General features: G+C 38.9%; 1 protein-coding gene across 2 annotated transcripts in view; it reads left to right on the top strand.

Annotated features, from left to right (window-relative positions):
• The first annotated feature begins 435 nt into the window (after positions 1-435).
• Snca (synuclein alpha) overlaps positions 436-17,108 on the top strand; it is a 93,157-nt gene continuing 76,484 nt past the window's right edge. Inside the window, exons 1-4 of one of the 2 annotated variants that reach the window (XM_028782448.1) lie at positions 436-623; positions 2,667-2,813; positions 11,731-11,772; positions 14,500-14,642. In XM_028782448.1, the coding sequence (XP_028638281.1) occupies positions 2,693-2,813; positions 11,731-11,772; positions 14,500-14,642 (306 nt within the window). In that variant the 5' untranslated portion in view covers positions 436-623; positions 2,667-2,692. Of the gene's footprint in view, positions 624-1,315; positions 1,593-2,666; positions 2,814-11,730; positions 11,773-14,499; positions 14,643-17,108 lie in introns of those variants that run through there. The other variant, XM_028782447.1, reaches the window with a different exon arrangement.

Raw genomic sequence — 17,108 nt, forward strand, 5'->3', positions numbered from 1 at the left:
TATCTACTGCAGGAGCTCCACCTTCTTCCTCTAATTTCAAGTAAACTTGGTATTTGCCACTACTGTGTAGGAAGGTTGATCGTTAAAAGGAACAGCAAGAATGGAAGGAGGTGCTTAGGCAATGAATTTTGGTCACGTTATTTCTACTCTGCATTTGTGGTTTGATCTGCTCCCTTCCTATCTATATAGCGTATCAAACGAGTTGCTTGGCCCTTGTTTCAAAATGCTTTTTTAAAGACTTCAAATTTATTAATTAATTTATTTATTTATTTATTTATTATGCAGGATTCAGAAGACAACTGACTGCAAAGATCAGAGAAAACATTTTCCCTCCTACGACTTTTTTTTTTTTAAATACAGTAAAAGCTTTATTTAGCTTCCAGTGACCAACATAAATTCAGAATACAAGAAAGGAAAGCAAGGCACTCTACTGGGGGAGGAGCTTGGCGCTCAAATCTACTCAGCTATAAAACAACAATATTCTGCTCATCTCAGAAAGAAGTGGAAATGTGTTTAAATGGCAAAGAAATTGTCTCAAAGCCTGTGCATCTATCTGCGCGTGTGTGCTGGGGCTGAAAGAAGAGACTGTTAGCTGGAGCTCCACGCAGCCAGAAGTCGCAAAGGTAAGAGGCGTGCAAAATCTGCCATTAAGTAGGGGCTAAGGAAGAAACTGCCTGCGATGGTCCCAGAGGATGAATCCCACAGGCGCTACCTTCCTATCCTGAAACACGGTTCTCTATAGTAAGCCACTTTTTCAAGTGCAGAAAAGCCTTGAGGCAGCTGGCTTTCGACGGTTGGGGGATATTTATTCCTTGCTTCACAGATGGGGGAGAAAAAAAAATCAGCGTCTGGCAGCCGCTGATTGGTGGAAAAGAAAATGGTGATAGTGGAGTGGGAAAGAGGATTTGCTGAGCCTCCCCCTGCCTCCTCGACCTGTAACTCTTCCTTAGTCGGCTCCCCTTCACACCCAGAACCTTTTTAGACTCCCTCAGGGTTAAAACAAACAAAAAAATCTCCGGTGGTGTGAACAAAAGCAACCCAAAGGATGTGTGCTCCCTCTCTATTGCCTAGCTCCGCGCACAGACCGTTTCAGGCGGTCCAGCCTTCTGGTGTCCGCGTCCGGACTGGTCTCGGAGGAGGTGGGGGGGGGGGTCGCCTAGAGGAACTGGGAACAGGCTGAGGCAGGGAAGGAGGGGGATGGGGCAGGACAGACGCCAGCCAGCTCAAGTTCAGCCACGATAGAGCCGAGGGACCCCTGAACTCGAGGTGAGGCTCAGGCCATCCTCTCTTCCCTCCTCCCGGGGAGCGAGCTACTGATACCCACAGTCCTCACGCACCTCCATCCAGTCCCCTCCCTAGGAAAAGGAGCGAAGGCACGAGGCAGGCGAGGGGCGGGGAGAGGCGCTGACAAATCAGCTGCGGGGGCGACGTGAAGGAGCCAGGGAGCCAGAGCTCCGGCAGCAGACGGCAGGAGACCAGCAGGTGCTCCCCTTGCCCCTGTCCCTCCGCCCAGAGCCTTCCATCCCTCTTGCATTGAAATTAGATTGGGGGAAAGAGGAAGAATCGGAGTTCCGCCAAAGCCTAGGGAGCCGGTAAGTACCTGTAGATGAAGCCGCTCTGGGGATCACGGAGAGTCCTAGTTAAGAGCCAGGACGGCTAGAGGAGACCCAACTACAGCTACCTTGGCGGTGGAGACAGGGCCAGTGTGTGGAAAGTACATAACTCGGCTTTCCTTCCCCCGAGACTTGCTCTTCCACCCTCCTTCTCAATGCCCGAGGGAAGGGCCAGGTTGCCTGTGGCATCTGCTTTTTCAAGCGTAAATGCTAGGGTGTTTCCTGTTGAGTGCTGGATGCTGGAAGCTGAGTGCTGGGCATTGGGTTTGGAATTTGAGCATCTAACTTTTATGCACCAACCCCAGGGCATTTCAGCGTCTTTCTATAAAGGAAGAAGGGTGCATTTGGCCAATAATTAACAGAAGTGCAGAGGGCAGTAGGCAACAGGTGATAAGGGGTTAATGAGCACTAGGTGCAGGGTCTTCTAGAGGACTCCAGCTGAGGACAGAGCTTCTTAGTTGGGTGGTGCTCAAGAAAGACTGCTCAAGTGTATAGACAGTGCCTGCTTTGGGCAGATAGCAGGCAAAGAGCTAGTGGTGGGTGGAAGGTCTTGGAAGATTAGAAAGCTTGGGCTGCAAGCACTTGGCCTGCAGTTCCCTACTTCTGTATTAAACAGCTCCCCTCCCAAAGAATGACTCCTCTCTGGGTCTTTTTTCCTTCTTGCCTCTACTTCATCTCTACCTACCCCCACCCCGCTCCTTTTCTAGATAGTCTTTTTACTTCGAATGTCTCCTTTGGGCCCTGGGGTAGAGGATGTCCATCTCCCGTTCTGTAACTCCACTTATGAAATATGTACGAACAGTCATCTGGATCCATCCCATCCTTAGGTGGCATGACTTTTTACTAGTGTTGAGTGAACTAGCTCACAGTCAATCAACACTGTGTCCAGTCCTTAAAAAAAAAAAAATCACATTACACCTGGATGGGGGGGAGCATGCTGATTTTTTTGGTGATTCCCCTCCCCCGCCAATTTCATTTCTTTTTCTAGCTGCTTTAAATCTTGTTTTCTTTTACCCAAATTTTCTAATTCAAATTGTATTCTGTATTCTCTAGTGTGGAGCAAAAATACATCGTTAGCCATGGATGTGTTCATGAAAGGACTTTCAAAGGCCAAGGAGGGAGTTGTGGCTGCTGCTGAGAAAACCAAGCAGGGTGTGGCAGAGGCAGCTGGGAAGACAAAAGAGGGAGTCCTCTATGTAGGTAGGTAGTGACACTGTGACTGGTGAGTTGGCGTGGCTGGTGTGTGGAGTCTGATTCATGCACATCACAGCTTCTCAGAAGAGTGACAGCTATGTGGAGGTGAGACAGTAGGAACCTGAATATTAGCTCTCAAAAACAAACAGAGAACAAGACCTTTCTTTCCTTAGAATAATTTTGTTATTTACGTGGGCTTTTTATTTGATTTTCTGTCTCTGTGTACAATTTCACTGAATTTTAAAAATTGGCAACCCGTGAAAAGTAACCAAGAATGTGCTTATAAATCAAAGGCATGTATGGCAGCAAGCTCGGTGGCACACGCCTGTAATGCCAGCGTTTGGGAAGGAGAGGCCCACGGATCAGGAGTTGTTGGTCATCGTCAGCTACCCAGTGCATTTGGTATCAGTCTGGGCTATGAGACACTCTATAACAAAATAAAGTGAGCCAAACGTACTCATGGGACTTAGGTTTCTTTCATCATCACTATAGCTAACACTTGCTAAGTTTTATGAATTATAATGTTTAAAACAAGACTTTTGCATGATTTTGTATGTAGTGAAAATACAACTACTTTGGCCTCCCAACAACAACAACAACAACAACAACAAAAAGAAAGCAAGTCTTCTTCAGCAGATCTCCCTTTAGAGATCACTTGGTCAGTGGGGAGGCAGTAGATCAAGGAACTTCAGAAATATTTGTGTAGCTCACCTCTCTGAGATCATGCATACAGGGAACAGGAAGATCTTGACCCTTAATGCTATTTTGCCTGACTGTATACCTTGAAAGGAGGGCCAACACTCACTTTCTCTGTTTTTCCCTATGTTAAATTGGCTGTAACTTTACAAATCCCTTCCAATACTTCAGTGGAAGGAATAGACACACATGCATACATGCACACAGGCTCATTCCCAGCAGAGACACAGGTGCACATGGGAGCACAGTTGCATGGTTCATCTAACTCTCATTCCTTCTCTGAGCACTGTTTCCACCTTCTCAGGAGGACATCTATCTTGGTAGAAGACTCAGGGTAAACATCCAGACTGAAAAGTAGCAGAACAGATGGCAGAAGTGGCAGAGATGCTACCCTGAGTACCAATGGAGGGAAGCCATGCTGACCCTCCAAAAGATCACTGGGAAAATTTACACTTGTAAACATTTTCATGAATGCATCTTCTCATTGAAGTTTCTAGCAGATCACCTTTCCTCGTTCTTCATAGAATAATTTTGCATTGAATTAATTTTCTTTTTTACCTTAAAACATCGTTTCAGAAAGTCTTGAAATGAAAATTGTAAGAGAAAGGTGTCAGTGAGCTAATTTTAAAGTATTTTTTAAAATGAACTGTGAAATATACTGTTTTAGATAGAATTCAGAATATAACAGTAGTAATTTGTAGATTTTGGAGGCCTCAATTCTTCCAAATTAATGCAATTACAGACTTGTGCCTAAATTTTTCACATCAATTGCTTAAAAAACATATCTTTCTTCTTTGCAGATCACTAATTTCAAGAAAATTTAGAAGTTATTGATTTAGTATATTACTCTTTCTGGATAATAAATGGATTTTATCAAGTAGAACACTTATTTGTTTTTATTGTTAATTGTGAGTTTGGACAAATAAAAATGATTATATTTTTCAAAGATTTATTTTGTTGTTCTCTGTGAGGCCATTATATTGAAAGTATAATTTTTAATATATCTAATATTATTAAAATTATCAATGTCTGTTATTATATTTAACACATGTATAATTAATCAAGTGCTGATTATATTCTGGAGTCTAATTAAAAGCTGAACACATGCACAGAGTTTGGGATGAAGAGTAATGTGTGAAGATAGAATGAGAGTTCAGTATTTGTCAACTTCTGTTAGTGTTCAAGCACATATTAGAAAATCTGTCATAGTAATCAGCTGTACTGTTGACTATATTGATTATTGCTTGGTTAATAAACTGTGTTGTTGAAGTGTGAAAGCGATCATAGGCAGAAACTAGTCTGACTCTGCTTCAGTCTTTATTGACCCAGAGGTTATAGAAAAGGGAAAGTCATGTAGACTCTGGAATTAATGTGATACAGGCAGACATTTAATTCAAGCCACGTGACATCTACCGTTAACATCTTCAGGAGGTAACTTGATGTCTTTGAGTCTCTTCTCCTTTTTCACACACACAGTTCATAAAAATGCAACCGCTTTGCAGAGTTACTGATGCTATGTAGTTAAGGTAGTAACTCAATGTATTTTCATATTTAGGAACCTTGATTCTTGTCAGAGAAGCTGTTCAATTTAACTATTACTCGGCCAACATGATTTCTTATTTTTCATCTAAGATATGAAACTATTATTAATAATTAACCAGAAGGATTAGAAATAATCTGGGCTTCAACTACAGCTCCCGTGGCACAGTGCTTGTCTGCCAGCATGCAGCACTGGGTTCTATCCCTGCACCATAAAAAACAAAAGATTAAAAATAAAAGGTTATAAGTAATCAAAGAAAAAAATTTTAGATTTCAGCACTTATGGCTGAAAAGGCTTGGCAAAAGTCTCATCTCGTCTCTAATAACAAATGCTTTGGACAGCTGCCTTTCAAGGAATTGCAGAACTGCCATAGTAATCAGTATGCTGATTCTCTCTATGATATTTGCACAAAAATTGACGTATTTTAGTTTCATAATCAACAATCTCAGTGGTGTAATGTATAATTATAAATTGAATTTAAAGTAAAAAAGTTTTCTTCATTTCATGTTAGTTTTATAGTACTAAGTTGAAGAAAATTACCTTCAAATTCTGTTTCACTGCTTGGTGAGCAGCAGTGGGCACACATCTAACGCCATTCTCACACGTGACTTACTACATGTGGTTAGGTAGTCATCACACAAACCAATGATATAATTTGGTTCTCACAGCTCTTTCCAGTCTATGCCCTTGTGATATCTCCAAGGCAGGTTTGGGGGCAGGGTACCCTTTTGGGCTCAAAGAAGTCATTATTTTATTGTCCACCAGCTTCCATATCTTATTTATTTGCTACTTTATTTTTTTATATCTTACCACTTAAAGCTTACCTGTAAATTGAAGACAAATCATCATTTATAACTTAACTGATAATTAGGACAACAAAGGTGAGGTATGGTTTGAGATACAGGGCCTTCAAGACTGTCATTTGTCGTGCATTAAAAAGGCATTCCATGATTTTAGCAAATGTCAACAAATTCTCTAGCATTTCTTTCCATTAGAAATACTCCTTTTTCAATTGGATATTTTATTATTTTTACATTTCAAATGTTATCCTCTTTTCCAGTTTCCCCTCCACAAACCCCCTATCCTATCCCTCCTCCCCCTGCTTCTATGAGGGTGCTCTCCTACTCACCCACCGACTCCTGCCTCATTGCCCTAGCATTCCCCTACACTGGGGCATCAAGCCTTTAAAGGACCAAGGGCCTCTCTTCCCATTGATGTCTGACAAGGCCATTCTCTGCTACATATGCAGCTGGAGCCATGGATCCCTCCATGTGTACTCTTTGGTTAGTGGTTTAGTCCTTGAGAGTTCTGAGGGATCTGGTTGGTTGATATTGTTGTTCTTCCTATGTGGTTGCAAACACCTTCAGTTACTTTAGTCTGTCCCTTAACTCCTCCATTGGGGACCCCATGCTCAGACTGATGATTGGCTGCAAGCATCTGCATTTGCATTCGTCAGACTCTGGCAGAGCCTCTCAGGAGACAGCTATATCAGGCTCCTGTCAGCAAGCACTTCTTGGCATCCACAATAGTGTCTGGGTTTGATGTCTGCATATGGGATGGATCTCCAAGTGGGGTAGTCTCTGGATGGCCTTTCCTTCAGCCTCTGCCAGTCTTTCTCCCTGTATTTCCTTTAGACAGGAGCTCTTAGTCAGGAGCTTTGAAAAGTTGTTGGGAGTGAAGATGAAGGATACAGAAGAGAATTCTCTCACCACAAGTTTTTCTACCACTTGTGCAAGGTGCCATGGCCCCTACCATTTCCAGTTGTGACTTTACTAGCACCTGTCTCAAGCAACACAGCTTAAATATCTGTTATTGCAGTGCATAAATTAATAATAATTATTCAAGGTACAAATTTTATTTCTAGCACTTCACCCTCAAAATCATCGCAAAAATAATGAAAGCCCGTTATAATTGGTGACTAAATTAAACTACTTCTTTCAGAATTTGTCCGTGAGTTGCCACTTTCTATCTGTTACATGATTCACATAAAGAGCAGCAATTGTGGGTGTGTTATCTCTCGTACCCTGCTGGTCAATCTTTGTGATATTTTACAGACAAGCATCTCAGAAAGAGAAAACTGACTAGCTGAGGTGAAGTCACATCAAGGCAATAAAGTGAAATCTTTTGGGAACAATTGCTTTATAGAAGAAACAGCTGTCTATTCAGATTGCAGAAATGTAACTTGAATACTTAATAATTTTGGAATTAGTAATTACCTCATATGTGGATTACTGTTTGTCAACTTGAAAGAGAGTAGAAACAGCAGATGTGGTTTCTATTGTAATCCTAGATAATATGTACACAGTTAAAGGTCTGGAGGTAAATGTATAAGCATACACTGAAGATCGTGACATACTAGAAGCCATTGACTCAGAGGAAGTAATGCCTTCTCAACCTCATGCTAAAAGAAGTATCATAGTCATGATCATGGCATGAAGAGTTGTGGTTTAAACATGAATGCCACCCAGAGTCTCATGAGCCTGGTTCCAGCTAGTGGTACTGTTTGGGAAGGATTACGCAGTGTGGAATTGTTAGAGGAGGTATGTCACAGGGGAATGCTGTGAAGCTTCAATAGTCACCCATCATTCCCAGTGTCCTCTTGGTCTCCTGCTTTTGGATCAGTATGCAAGCTCTCTCCATTGTTCCTGCTGCCCTGCACCTGTTCCTCCCTACAGACCACTGTGGACTCTTAACACATACAATTTTTTTTAGGACATGAAAAAGATACTCACCCTATAAGGCATACGCAATGAGAAGAAGGCAAGCATTGTTGAAATACTTAATGCGTTGTTTTTGCAAAAAAATTAAAATTCTGATCTACAAAATATAAGATAAATACTAGCCTTAATATTTTATCATCTCCCAACACATACAAGACACAGAATGTTTAATAATTTGACTAATAGCCCCGAGCTGTCCCCTGCTTACAGTTTCCCCATTCATCATTAGATTATGCAAACTGCACAGCTCAGCTTGTCCTGCTCACAGTTCTACTGTCCCTTGCAAAATGAGCCGTGCCTGCGAAATGCACGCAGACAGCACACATGCAAAACACTGGAACATGTCCATTCCTCTTAACAAGCATACCTTTCTCTCGCGCTGCTCCTAGCTCACTGATCTTTCTTGTGCTTTCAGCTTCAGCTTCTCCTTCAGAAGCATTTGTATGGGTAAGAACTAGGGCTCACACCACATCTGTATCATGCATTAAACAGCACTGAGTGCTTTGCTTCAACTATTTCCTTTATTCTTTTGCCAAGATCCTGATGTAGATTTGGTTATCCTTTAGTGAAGTGAAGAGTTAAATCTGTACTCTGTACTGGGGTGGCATGTGATTCTTTATTTTCAAAATGAAAGTTCCTACATATACTTTTTTTTTTAATTTAAAGAGTGTTTAATTGACTCCTTTCTAAAATATCATTTTAAATATGATAGACAAAAAAGTCACTTTTTAGGCTATGCTTATATATGTTCAAAACCATTTATTAAACATGTTAACATACTTTTTTACCTGTACTTAGATCATCTTATTGATCATATTATTCAGCTTATAGAAATGTACATCTTAATTTTAAACAATTTTGGAATGAGAAATTACTTCATAGTCAGTGTTTTTCAACTTGATAGGAAGTAGAAATACGTGGAAAGAGGAAATATCACTTGAGAAATTTTCTGCATCGAATTTACCTGAAGTTGTATTATTGAGTATATTTTTCTGATTGACAACTGATTGAGGAACACCCAGCCCATTGTGGGTGGCACCACTTGTAGGCAGGCATTTTTGAGTGTTATAAGAAAGCAGACTGAGCAAGCCACGGAGAGCAAGCCAATAAGCAGTGTCCTCCCCTAAGTCCTCAGCATCAGCACCTGCCTCTGGGTTATGACCATGTTTGAGTTTATACTTTTGGTTCCCTAGATAATGAATTTCCAAACTGGAAACTGCAAGAAATCCCCTTTTCCACACTTTGCATTTGGTCAGGTGTTTATCACAAAATAGAAGACTTTGATTCATAAATGAATTATATGTAGGGAGTGTTTATTACAAATGTTGGTATATGTACTTTATGACTGAGCACTTGGCCTCTAGGAAGCTATGCATATAATATAGGTTTTGTTCTAGCTTTTTTTTATCAACTTATTTTCTGTACACTTCGCAAGACTTTTTCTTTCTTAAATTGTGCATTTTTAAAATCCAGACCGGTAACTTTCCCCCATCATTGGCTAAATCTTTTTTTTTTGTTTACATGTCCTCATGTTCTTTTATCCTTTGCATTCTTCTGTGTCTAGGTAGAATTATATTAGTTATTGTTCCTCTCTCCCTCTCTTTAGTCCTTTCTTCTTTATTTTCTTGGTAATATTGGGGATCCTCAAACATCAGAAAACATTACTGTACTAAGAACTATGCCTTCATACCTATAGGATAGCTTTCATTTAAAATGTGTATTTTTTATATGTATGTATATATACATGTTGTATATGTGTGTGTACATATATGCAGATATATAAAAGATTTTATTTGTGTATATAAAATTGCCAATATTAATTGTAAAATTCAGAAGTTTCATTATGATCTGTGGGTCTCCCTTCCCTTGGAGGTCTTAAGCAACTGGTCTAAGAGGGTGAGAGGAGCAGAGGAGGCTCAGGCTTCAGACTACCATAAGTATGATGGATTGACTTCTGGGATCATATTAGACAGCACTACTTGGACAGTGTTAGAGATTCCCAGGGCAGGTTTAGATTATTGGCAGGACTGAGGTTCTGAGGATGCTTCATTTACATGAAGAATACTTTCAAGAATTATCAGGAGAGAGGAAGTTGAATCTGTAATGTGGCCATAGACAAGATGATTGTCCTTAGAGGTGAGGGATGTAGAGGTCATGTGCCACAGCACGCAAACTAAGAGGAGAGAGAGAGTGATCCTAACTCCTGCCTGTCTCAGGATGAGCTTTTCAGGGTTTCAATCATGCCTCAGTCTCACTCTTTCTCCAGGCCAGCTCTACTGGCTGCACATGCCCACAGTGATCTTCCCACACATGCATTTAACATACAGGGTTATCGCCACCTTTCTATTACTCAGGATGTTTTTTATTATTATTAGAGATGATCCTTTTATATTTATTTGTTATTCCTGATGCTTTATTTTTGTTGTGTATATTCATTGTTCATGGTACCATTCCATAAGGACATTTTATGAGTACAATTTTCATAATTCATGTAGGTATTTTGATCATAACAGCCCCCTCATTATTCTTTCTCTCCTTTGCTCTTCCTCTCCACATCTTTAGTAGAACCTTATTGCTTTTGTGTCCTTTCTATCACTCTATATTGCATATCTGGGAGAAAAAAATGATGCCATGTTTATCTGTGTGAGCTGGGTCATTTCTCTTAACATGATAATCTGTCTGCTTTCCTACACATATCATTTCATTCTTCTTCATTACCGAGTAAAACTCAACTATGAAACTCAGTGTGTGAAGATTTCTCAAAAAGTTATAAATAGAATTTCCAACTGTTGGCATACAAAAATGATTTACTGCGTACCCGTGCATGTTTGGCCATCCAACTATAGAGTGTTATGGAAACAGCCCAGATACTCACCAATGGATGACTGGAAGAAGAGATTCTGATATAAATAAAAATGAGAGTTTTTTTAAGTGAACCTTAAATCTCCAAAATATTTAATCAAAAAGTGTTTATTATACTGAAATTTCCAGCATTAGAGAGATTGGATTGAAAATGGTTAACAAACTTACTTTTAGTAATATGTGCAATAGTTATTCATTTATTTAGTAATGGCTCAGGGCATAGATGATATTCTTATCTTACGTATACACCTAGTTTGAATGTGCCCAGAACATGCAGTTACTTAATATTAGGCAAAGCACTTAATTATGATTTTAGTTTCCTTATGTATGAAATGGGTATTGAATGATTGGTTCAGAGATGAGGTGAGGTGCATCTGTACCAAGGCTTGGGCAGACACTGCCACCTTCTTTCCTTTCTCTTGTTTGTTGCTGGTTGTGCAGTCTCTGCTCTGCTGTGCTTTTACAATATCCTCAGGTCTGCACAGAGAATCATACTATGCCTCAGTTATCTCCCTTTTCCTTTTCTCTGTAAATTGATGTGTGAAGCATCAAGCAAATGTCATGTAAAGAGTCATTATATTTTGTGCAAAATCTTCTTCTTTTAAGAGAAAATTAAGTTTACATTTATCTGATACATAAAGAGACAAAATTTCACCGATCAGTGACACCTTTTTGTGATGTTCCCATTCATGGTTACATTGTGTGGTCAAATTAGACATATCTGTTTGCCTCAAATATGTGTCAGACCTTTATGACACAAACCACTGACGCTTGTAGCTTTTCGAGCTACACAGTGCCCAATTGCTGTCTATGATCACCGCACTGGAACAGCACAGGAGCTTCATATCTCACTAACTCAACTGGCTACCCACTAAACCCTCTCCAGGCTTCCCTCCTGAACTCAACCTGGACAGGCCTGTGCTAGCGTCCCTCTGTAGGGGTGGCTAGGTCTCCCCAATTTAGTGATTTCTGAGTGTGATTGGTGGTTGTCTGTCTTCTGAGGTTATCTAGGTACATGAACTTCTGAATATTGAGAATTTTTAATTGGCTGCTAGAAATTCAAGGACAGTTTACTATTTATGCATTCAATTTCTTTGTTTTTTAGGTTCGAAAACTAAAGAGGGAGTGGTTCATGGAGTGACAACAGGTAAGCTCTGTTGTCTCTTATCCGGGGGTGATATTCATAATGCCTTCTAGGGTAACTGCACTTGATGCTTATAGTTCAAGATACGGTCGTAAAAGCCATTGTCTACAGAGCAACACGGCTCAATTTATTTTTTATGCGTCTGTTTTTTATTTATTTAATTATTTTGGTATGATGATATCAAGTTTTGCTACATAGGCCAGAGTGGCTTCTACTTCAACCTAAGTACTGGGATTACAGTCATCACCAACATACCTTCCATACTGGCTTTGTTTAAAGCTTATTGTTTATGAAGTAATTTTAAATAGACAGACATGGATTAAAAACTTCTAGCCCAATTTTCTTATGGCTGAGAATGATGGCGTTAAATTTGTCAATGGTATTTAATTCTAATGGTTTGGTATTTGGGTAGTGGGTTTAATAAGTAAAATGTACTGAGGCTATTCATTCTTTAAATATTTGGTGTAAACATGTACTTAGTATTTGTACCATAACCTGATTAGAACATTTCCTATGTTATTAAGGATCGTTTTTAGAAAATATACTTAGTAGTGTGTTCTTAAAAAATACTGTACATTTGTATTGTACTTATGTCCACTTGGCATAATTTCAAAAGGAATTACAATAAGACTAAAACCAATAAAGACTAAACTAATAGGACTAAAGTAATAAAGATGAGAAGTGACAAAGACAATGAAGTATATAAATATAAATGACAAATACATTGCATTATACAGCATTACACAGTGTCAACCTGTGTCTTCCAGTGGCTCTTTCCTGAGAAATATTTGCCAGCCATTGAAGAAAAGAGCTAATCTCTTTTAGGACACTGTTAAAGAAAAAGGATGCAAAAGCAAAACTGAAGCACAGGAACAAGACTCTTTCGGAAATTCACAGTGTTGAGGACTTCTTTCAGTTTCTGTCCCACACAAAGTGCAGATAGCGAGAGAGTAAGCAGGCTGATTGGTTTCTGGAGGCTGCAACTTAATCATGACTGTAGTAAGATAGAGAGATAAGACAGGTAGAGAGTGCTATGAAGAGGCCCATACCTAGAGCAATGGTGTTTGCACGTCCATAGTTAAGGGAGAAGCAATTGGTGAGGTTCAGAGTCTATTTTGGATGCAGCATTCTCTCTTGAGAACTTTGGAAACGTTTAATAGTCCCTGAATAAATGGATAAAAGACAAGGCTTTACGCTGTGTGTGAAAGAGAGTAGGGGTTGGAGGAGCAGGAGGGTGAAGATGAGTGTGGAAAGTTTATGCAATAGGCAACATTTTACAAATATTTTCTAGAGAATAATCATCAGCAAACTTTAATTTCTATAGTTTTATAATGTTGACAATTTTTACATACCATATCCTTTTAATCTTGTAAACAATTTGAAATGCCCCATAGTAAATAAAGACATGTAATATAGTATAACCCAAGGGTTTTGAAACTTTTACTACTGAAATTTCCTTTTAATATTTAACTGTTATCAAATGAATCTTGTGTTTACAAAACACTATGAGAAACACTGTTAAGCAGCAAGGACATGATGGTGTGGGTGTGGACAATATGTACTACCATTCTACCAGTTAAAAACCCTGGCAGTAATATACAAGATCAAATATACTGTCATAGTCAATCTGGCTTTGAATAAATGCATTATCAAAAGTGGTCACAGTAAGTACTGCTACTCCCTATTGTATATAAATAAATTGATTAATTTATTGAGTAGTATTATTTAATATAAACCCCAAATTTCAATTAGAGATATAAATGCTTCTGGTAATCATCTTCATATGAAAATGGAGGGAGAGTTGGTGGTTTATTATACTGGGTATAAAAGGCACATCACAGGTGTATCATGCATGCTCAATAAATTTTTCTATTATTGTTAGTAATGTTTACACAAAGAAGCAAAAGACCCTCTTACAGCTTACACGATTATCTACGACTCTTGAAGTGTGTCACTGTGGAGATGGGCTTTGATGTCATATATGCTCATGCTATTCCTAGTGTGGCACACAGTCATTTCTGCTGCCTGCAGATAAAGATGTAAAACTCTCAGCTCTGTTCTCCTGCACCATGTCTACTTGCATGCTGCAATGATAATAATGGACTAAACCTCGGAAACTAAAAGTCAGCCCTAATTACATGTCTTCCTTTAGAATGATTACCATGGTCATGGTGTCTCTTCACAACAATAGAAACTTTAGTTATTTTAGAATAATTCTGAGGATGTAATAAAATTCATGGTGTAAAATTTCTGCTTATATCACATTGGTGCTGCTCAAAAGTTAAGTATTTAGGGACATTTTGAATTTTGGACTTTCAAAGTAGTGACACTAGATATGTTTAAAGTGTTTACTTAGAAGGGATAATGAACTTGACTTTAGGAAGTGAGCCCACAGACACTAAAATTGTTCAAGGGTGCTCAGATTCACCACTTGACACGGTACCTGGCTGCAATGTTTTTCTGTCTACTTGCCTCAATGCAAACCAAATCCAATTCACTTGTTGCTATGTGTTATAATTAAACTCTCAATATTTTCTAATCTCTGCACCAAACTCATATCCAGTGTTTGGCTGAAACATGTCACTTCTACCTTGCTGCCTTGTTTCTTCAGACTCCTGTTACCTACGGTATATGTGTCTATAGAAGTTGACAGCTGCCAGAAGTGGAATTACTCAAGACTCTTGTCACACCACCATCTTTTAATCTGTTGTCACTCTTGCTTTTCTTAAGTGGCTGAGAAGACCAAAGAGCAAGTAACAAATGTTGGAGGGGCAGTGGTGACTGGTGTGACAGCAGTCGCTCAGAAGACAGTGGAGGGAGCTGGGAACATTGCTGCTGCCACTGGCTTTGTCAAGAAAGACCAGATGGGCAAGGTATGGTTGCTTGTATTATGCTACAGTGATAACCCTGGACACCATGGTCCCTGCATGCATAAGAAAGCATGCATAAGATATGTACTGTGGGGAAGGGCTGCCTTTAAAGGGCTCTTATTTTGATGTACTGTTTTCCTTGAGAAATGTCATGCACACAATAACCCTGGTTGTTTTAGTTTCTGGAAGGTAGTTACAGAACTGAACGATGTAGTAAACTCTAAGAGACCAGTGACATTTCAGAATGAATGGCTACTTTCATGTAAATGGTGGGTCTGAAATTCCTCTTTTCTGGCAATAGCAAGTGCTTTCATGAGTAATTTCTAAGTTTCCAGAATGAAGATCTTTCATTTGATTTCTTTGTAATGACATCATTTCTTATTAAATGACATATTTGCATATCACATAAGAACTTATTACCAAACATGTTCTTGCCAACTGGGAGACTTAAAGTGCATACCAAACACAGATCATGGTTTCATATGGTGATTCTTACATTTTCAGAATTTTAAATTTGTTTCTGGATAAATATGAGGCTGTAATGACATATTCTAGGTATAATTTTCCTATTAAATGTCAAAGGAACAGAATATGGACTATGACAACAGAATATGGAATAAGCCCCCTGCAATATGACATTTCCCAAACCTCATGATCTTACAGTAGAATGAGTTTTGCACTTTTTTGTCACATGTCCTCTTATATTTTCTGAGAGATTCCAGTTTCTCCTGATCCCGGCTCTCTCCACATTCTTCACCCCCAAACCCATACTTGGCTCTCAGTTCCTTTTGTTCTGGGTCTTTGTTAAATGACACCTTTTTCGCAATGCCTGATTTATTTAAGTTGGAACCATTCTCACTAATAAAAACCCTAAACTTTTTATTCTTATTTCTTCTTGTTTGATAAAGTGTCATTGCTTGATAAAGTGTCATTACATTTAAAATAAATTAAATAATTTACTTATTTTGAGTATGTTGCTTATTTTTCCTTGTTTAGGTAGACACTATCATAATGCAAATATTTATTTTGTTTGTTGATACTTCATGTGCCTAGGTAAGTTCCTAACTACAAATTCAGCAATTAATAAGTGCTTATTAAGGATAGAAAGCATGGAGAAATGACAATTTTCTGAGTATTAGTAATAATATACACGTGTAAAACTTTTGGCTATTGACTGATCCAAACGTTGTAATCAAGTGGGTTCTGAAGTGGACATCCTGAAAACCCAAAGGAAGATACTTTCACCTGTGGGCAGACTAATGTGGGTTTTCTCTAGTCCAGTCATCCTAGGTGGCAGAACAAACTCCATGGATAATGGATTGGGAAATCCATGATGTGCTTTTCACAGCCAGTTCCATTGTTAGAGCAATTAAATATAACCCAAGATAATCTAGAGAGTGTTCAGGGATATGCTCAGCTGACATGAACACGGGACTGATCAAGACAGCTCTGCTCTGAGTGTAATATTCTTTTGTAGTAATGCCCTTTTTTGTGGTAATAATTATATTAATGCCTAGTTTCTATTTGAAATTGCAATCATATGTTTATCCTTACCATACTTGAAAATTTAAGAGACATCAGATTAATATTGAGGAGTCTAGAATTTCAGGTTTATTGACAATCCAATGAAAACAAGGGAACTGCCAGTGAGAAAAATACATGATCACATACATGTAGCAAGAACCAAAGGAAGGCCATCAATAGACCCTCGATTTAAAAACCAACTCTTGATTGTACAACGAGGAATGTGGAATTTGTACAGGGGAAGTATCAAGTTCCTGTAGTGACTGGAGTTACCTGATGATCCTTGTACACGTCTGTCTGTAGTATCACTTGACTAGCTATGCCATCAATACATACCTTCCTTTGTTTATAGATTGAATTGTGCAATACTAGAGTTAGTGGAAAAACTTAGTGCTTATAAGTGCATAAAAGCTGGGAAGCATGTATCATTCCATTTCCTACTATGTCTGCATTTAAAATATGCATTTTAAGTCACAAATGGTTTATTAAAAATACTTCACATCTTGTCAACTCGGACTTGTTTTCTACGCTTTAAAGTAACAATCCTTATTTCAGTATTCTAAAGCAGAAATCTACCAGTGTTACAAAATGAAACATTTGCAGATATTTCCCCTAAGGGAACTAACTGTGGGTTCCTAAAATTTTTTAATATAAAAATGAAGCCATAAACAGAAATTGCAGTAAAAAATTGGGATACAACCCAGTAGGTTTGGGCTTAGATGGTTGATATTCATAGAATACTGGTCATTTGGTAGCTAGGAAAACTTGTGCCAAGTGCCCAAGACCCAGTCTTATGTAATGAGGGAGCTCCGAGTTCTGCTATATTACCACAAAACTAGTAAAGAAAGCCCAATTTGGCACTGAAGTTCTGAATATCCATAATAACTCAAGGAATACTCAAAAACATGCTAGTAACTGTGGCCATATTTCTTGATGCTAAACCTA

The sequence above is a fragment of the Grammomys surdaster genome, unplaced genomic scaffold, assembly GCF_004785775.1.
Source record: "Grammomys surdaster isolate TR1022 unplaced genomic scaffold, NIH_TR_1.0 752, whole genome shotgun sequence".
Lineage (NCBI taxonomy): Eukaryota > Metazoa > Chordata > Mammalia > Rodentia > Muridae > Grammomys > Grammomys surdaster.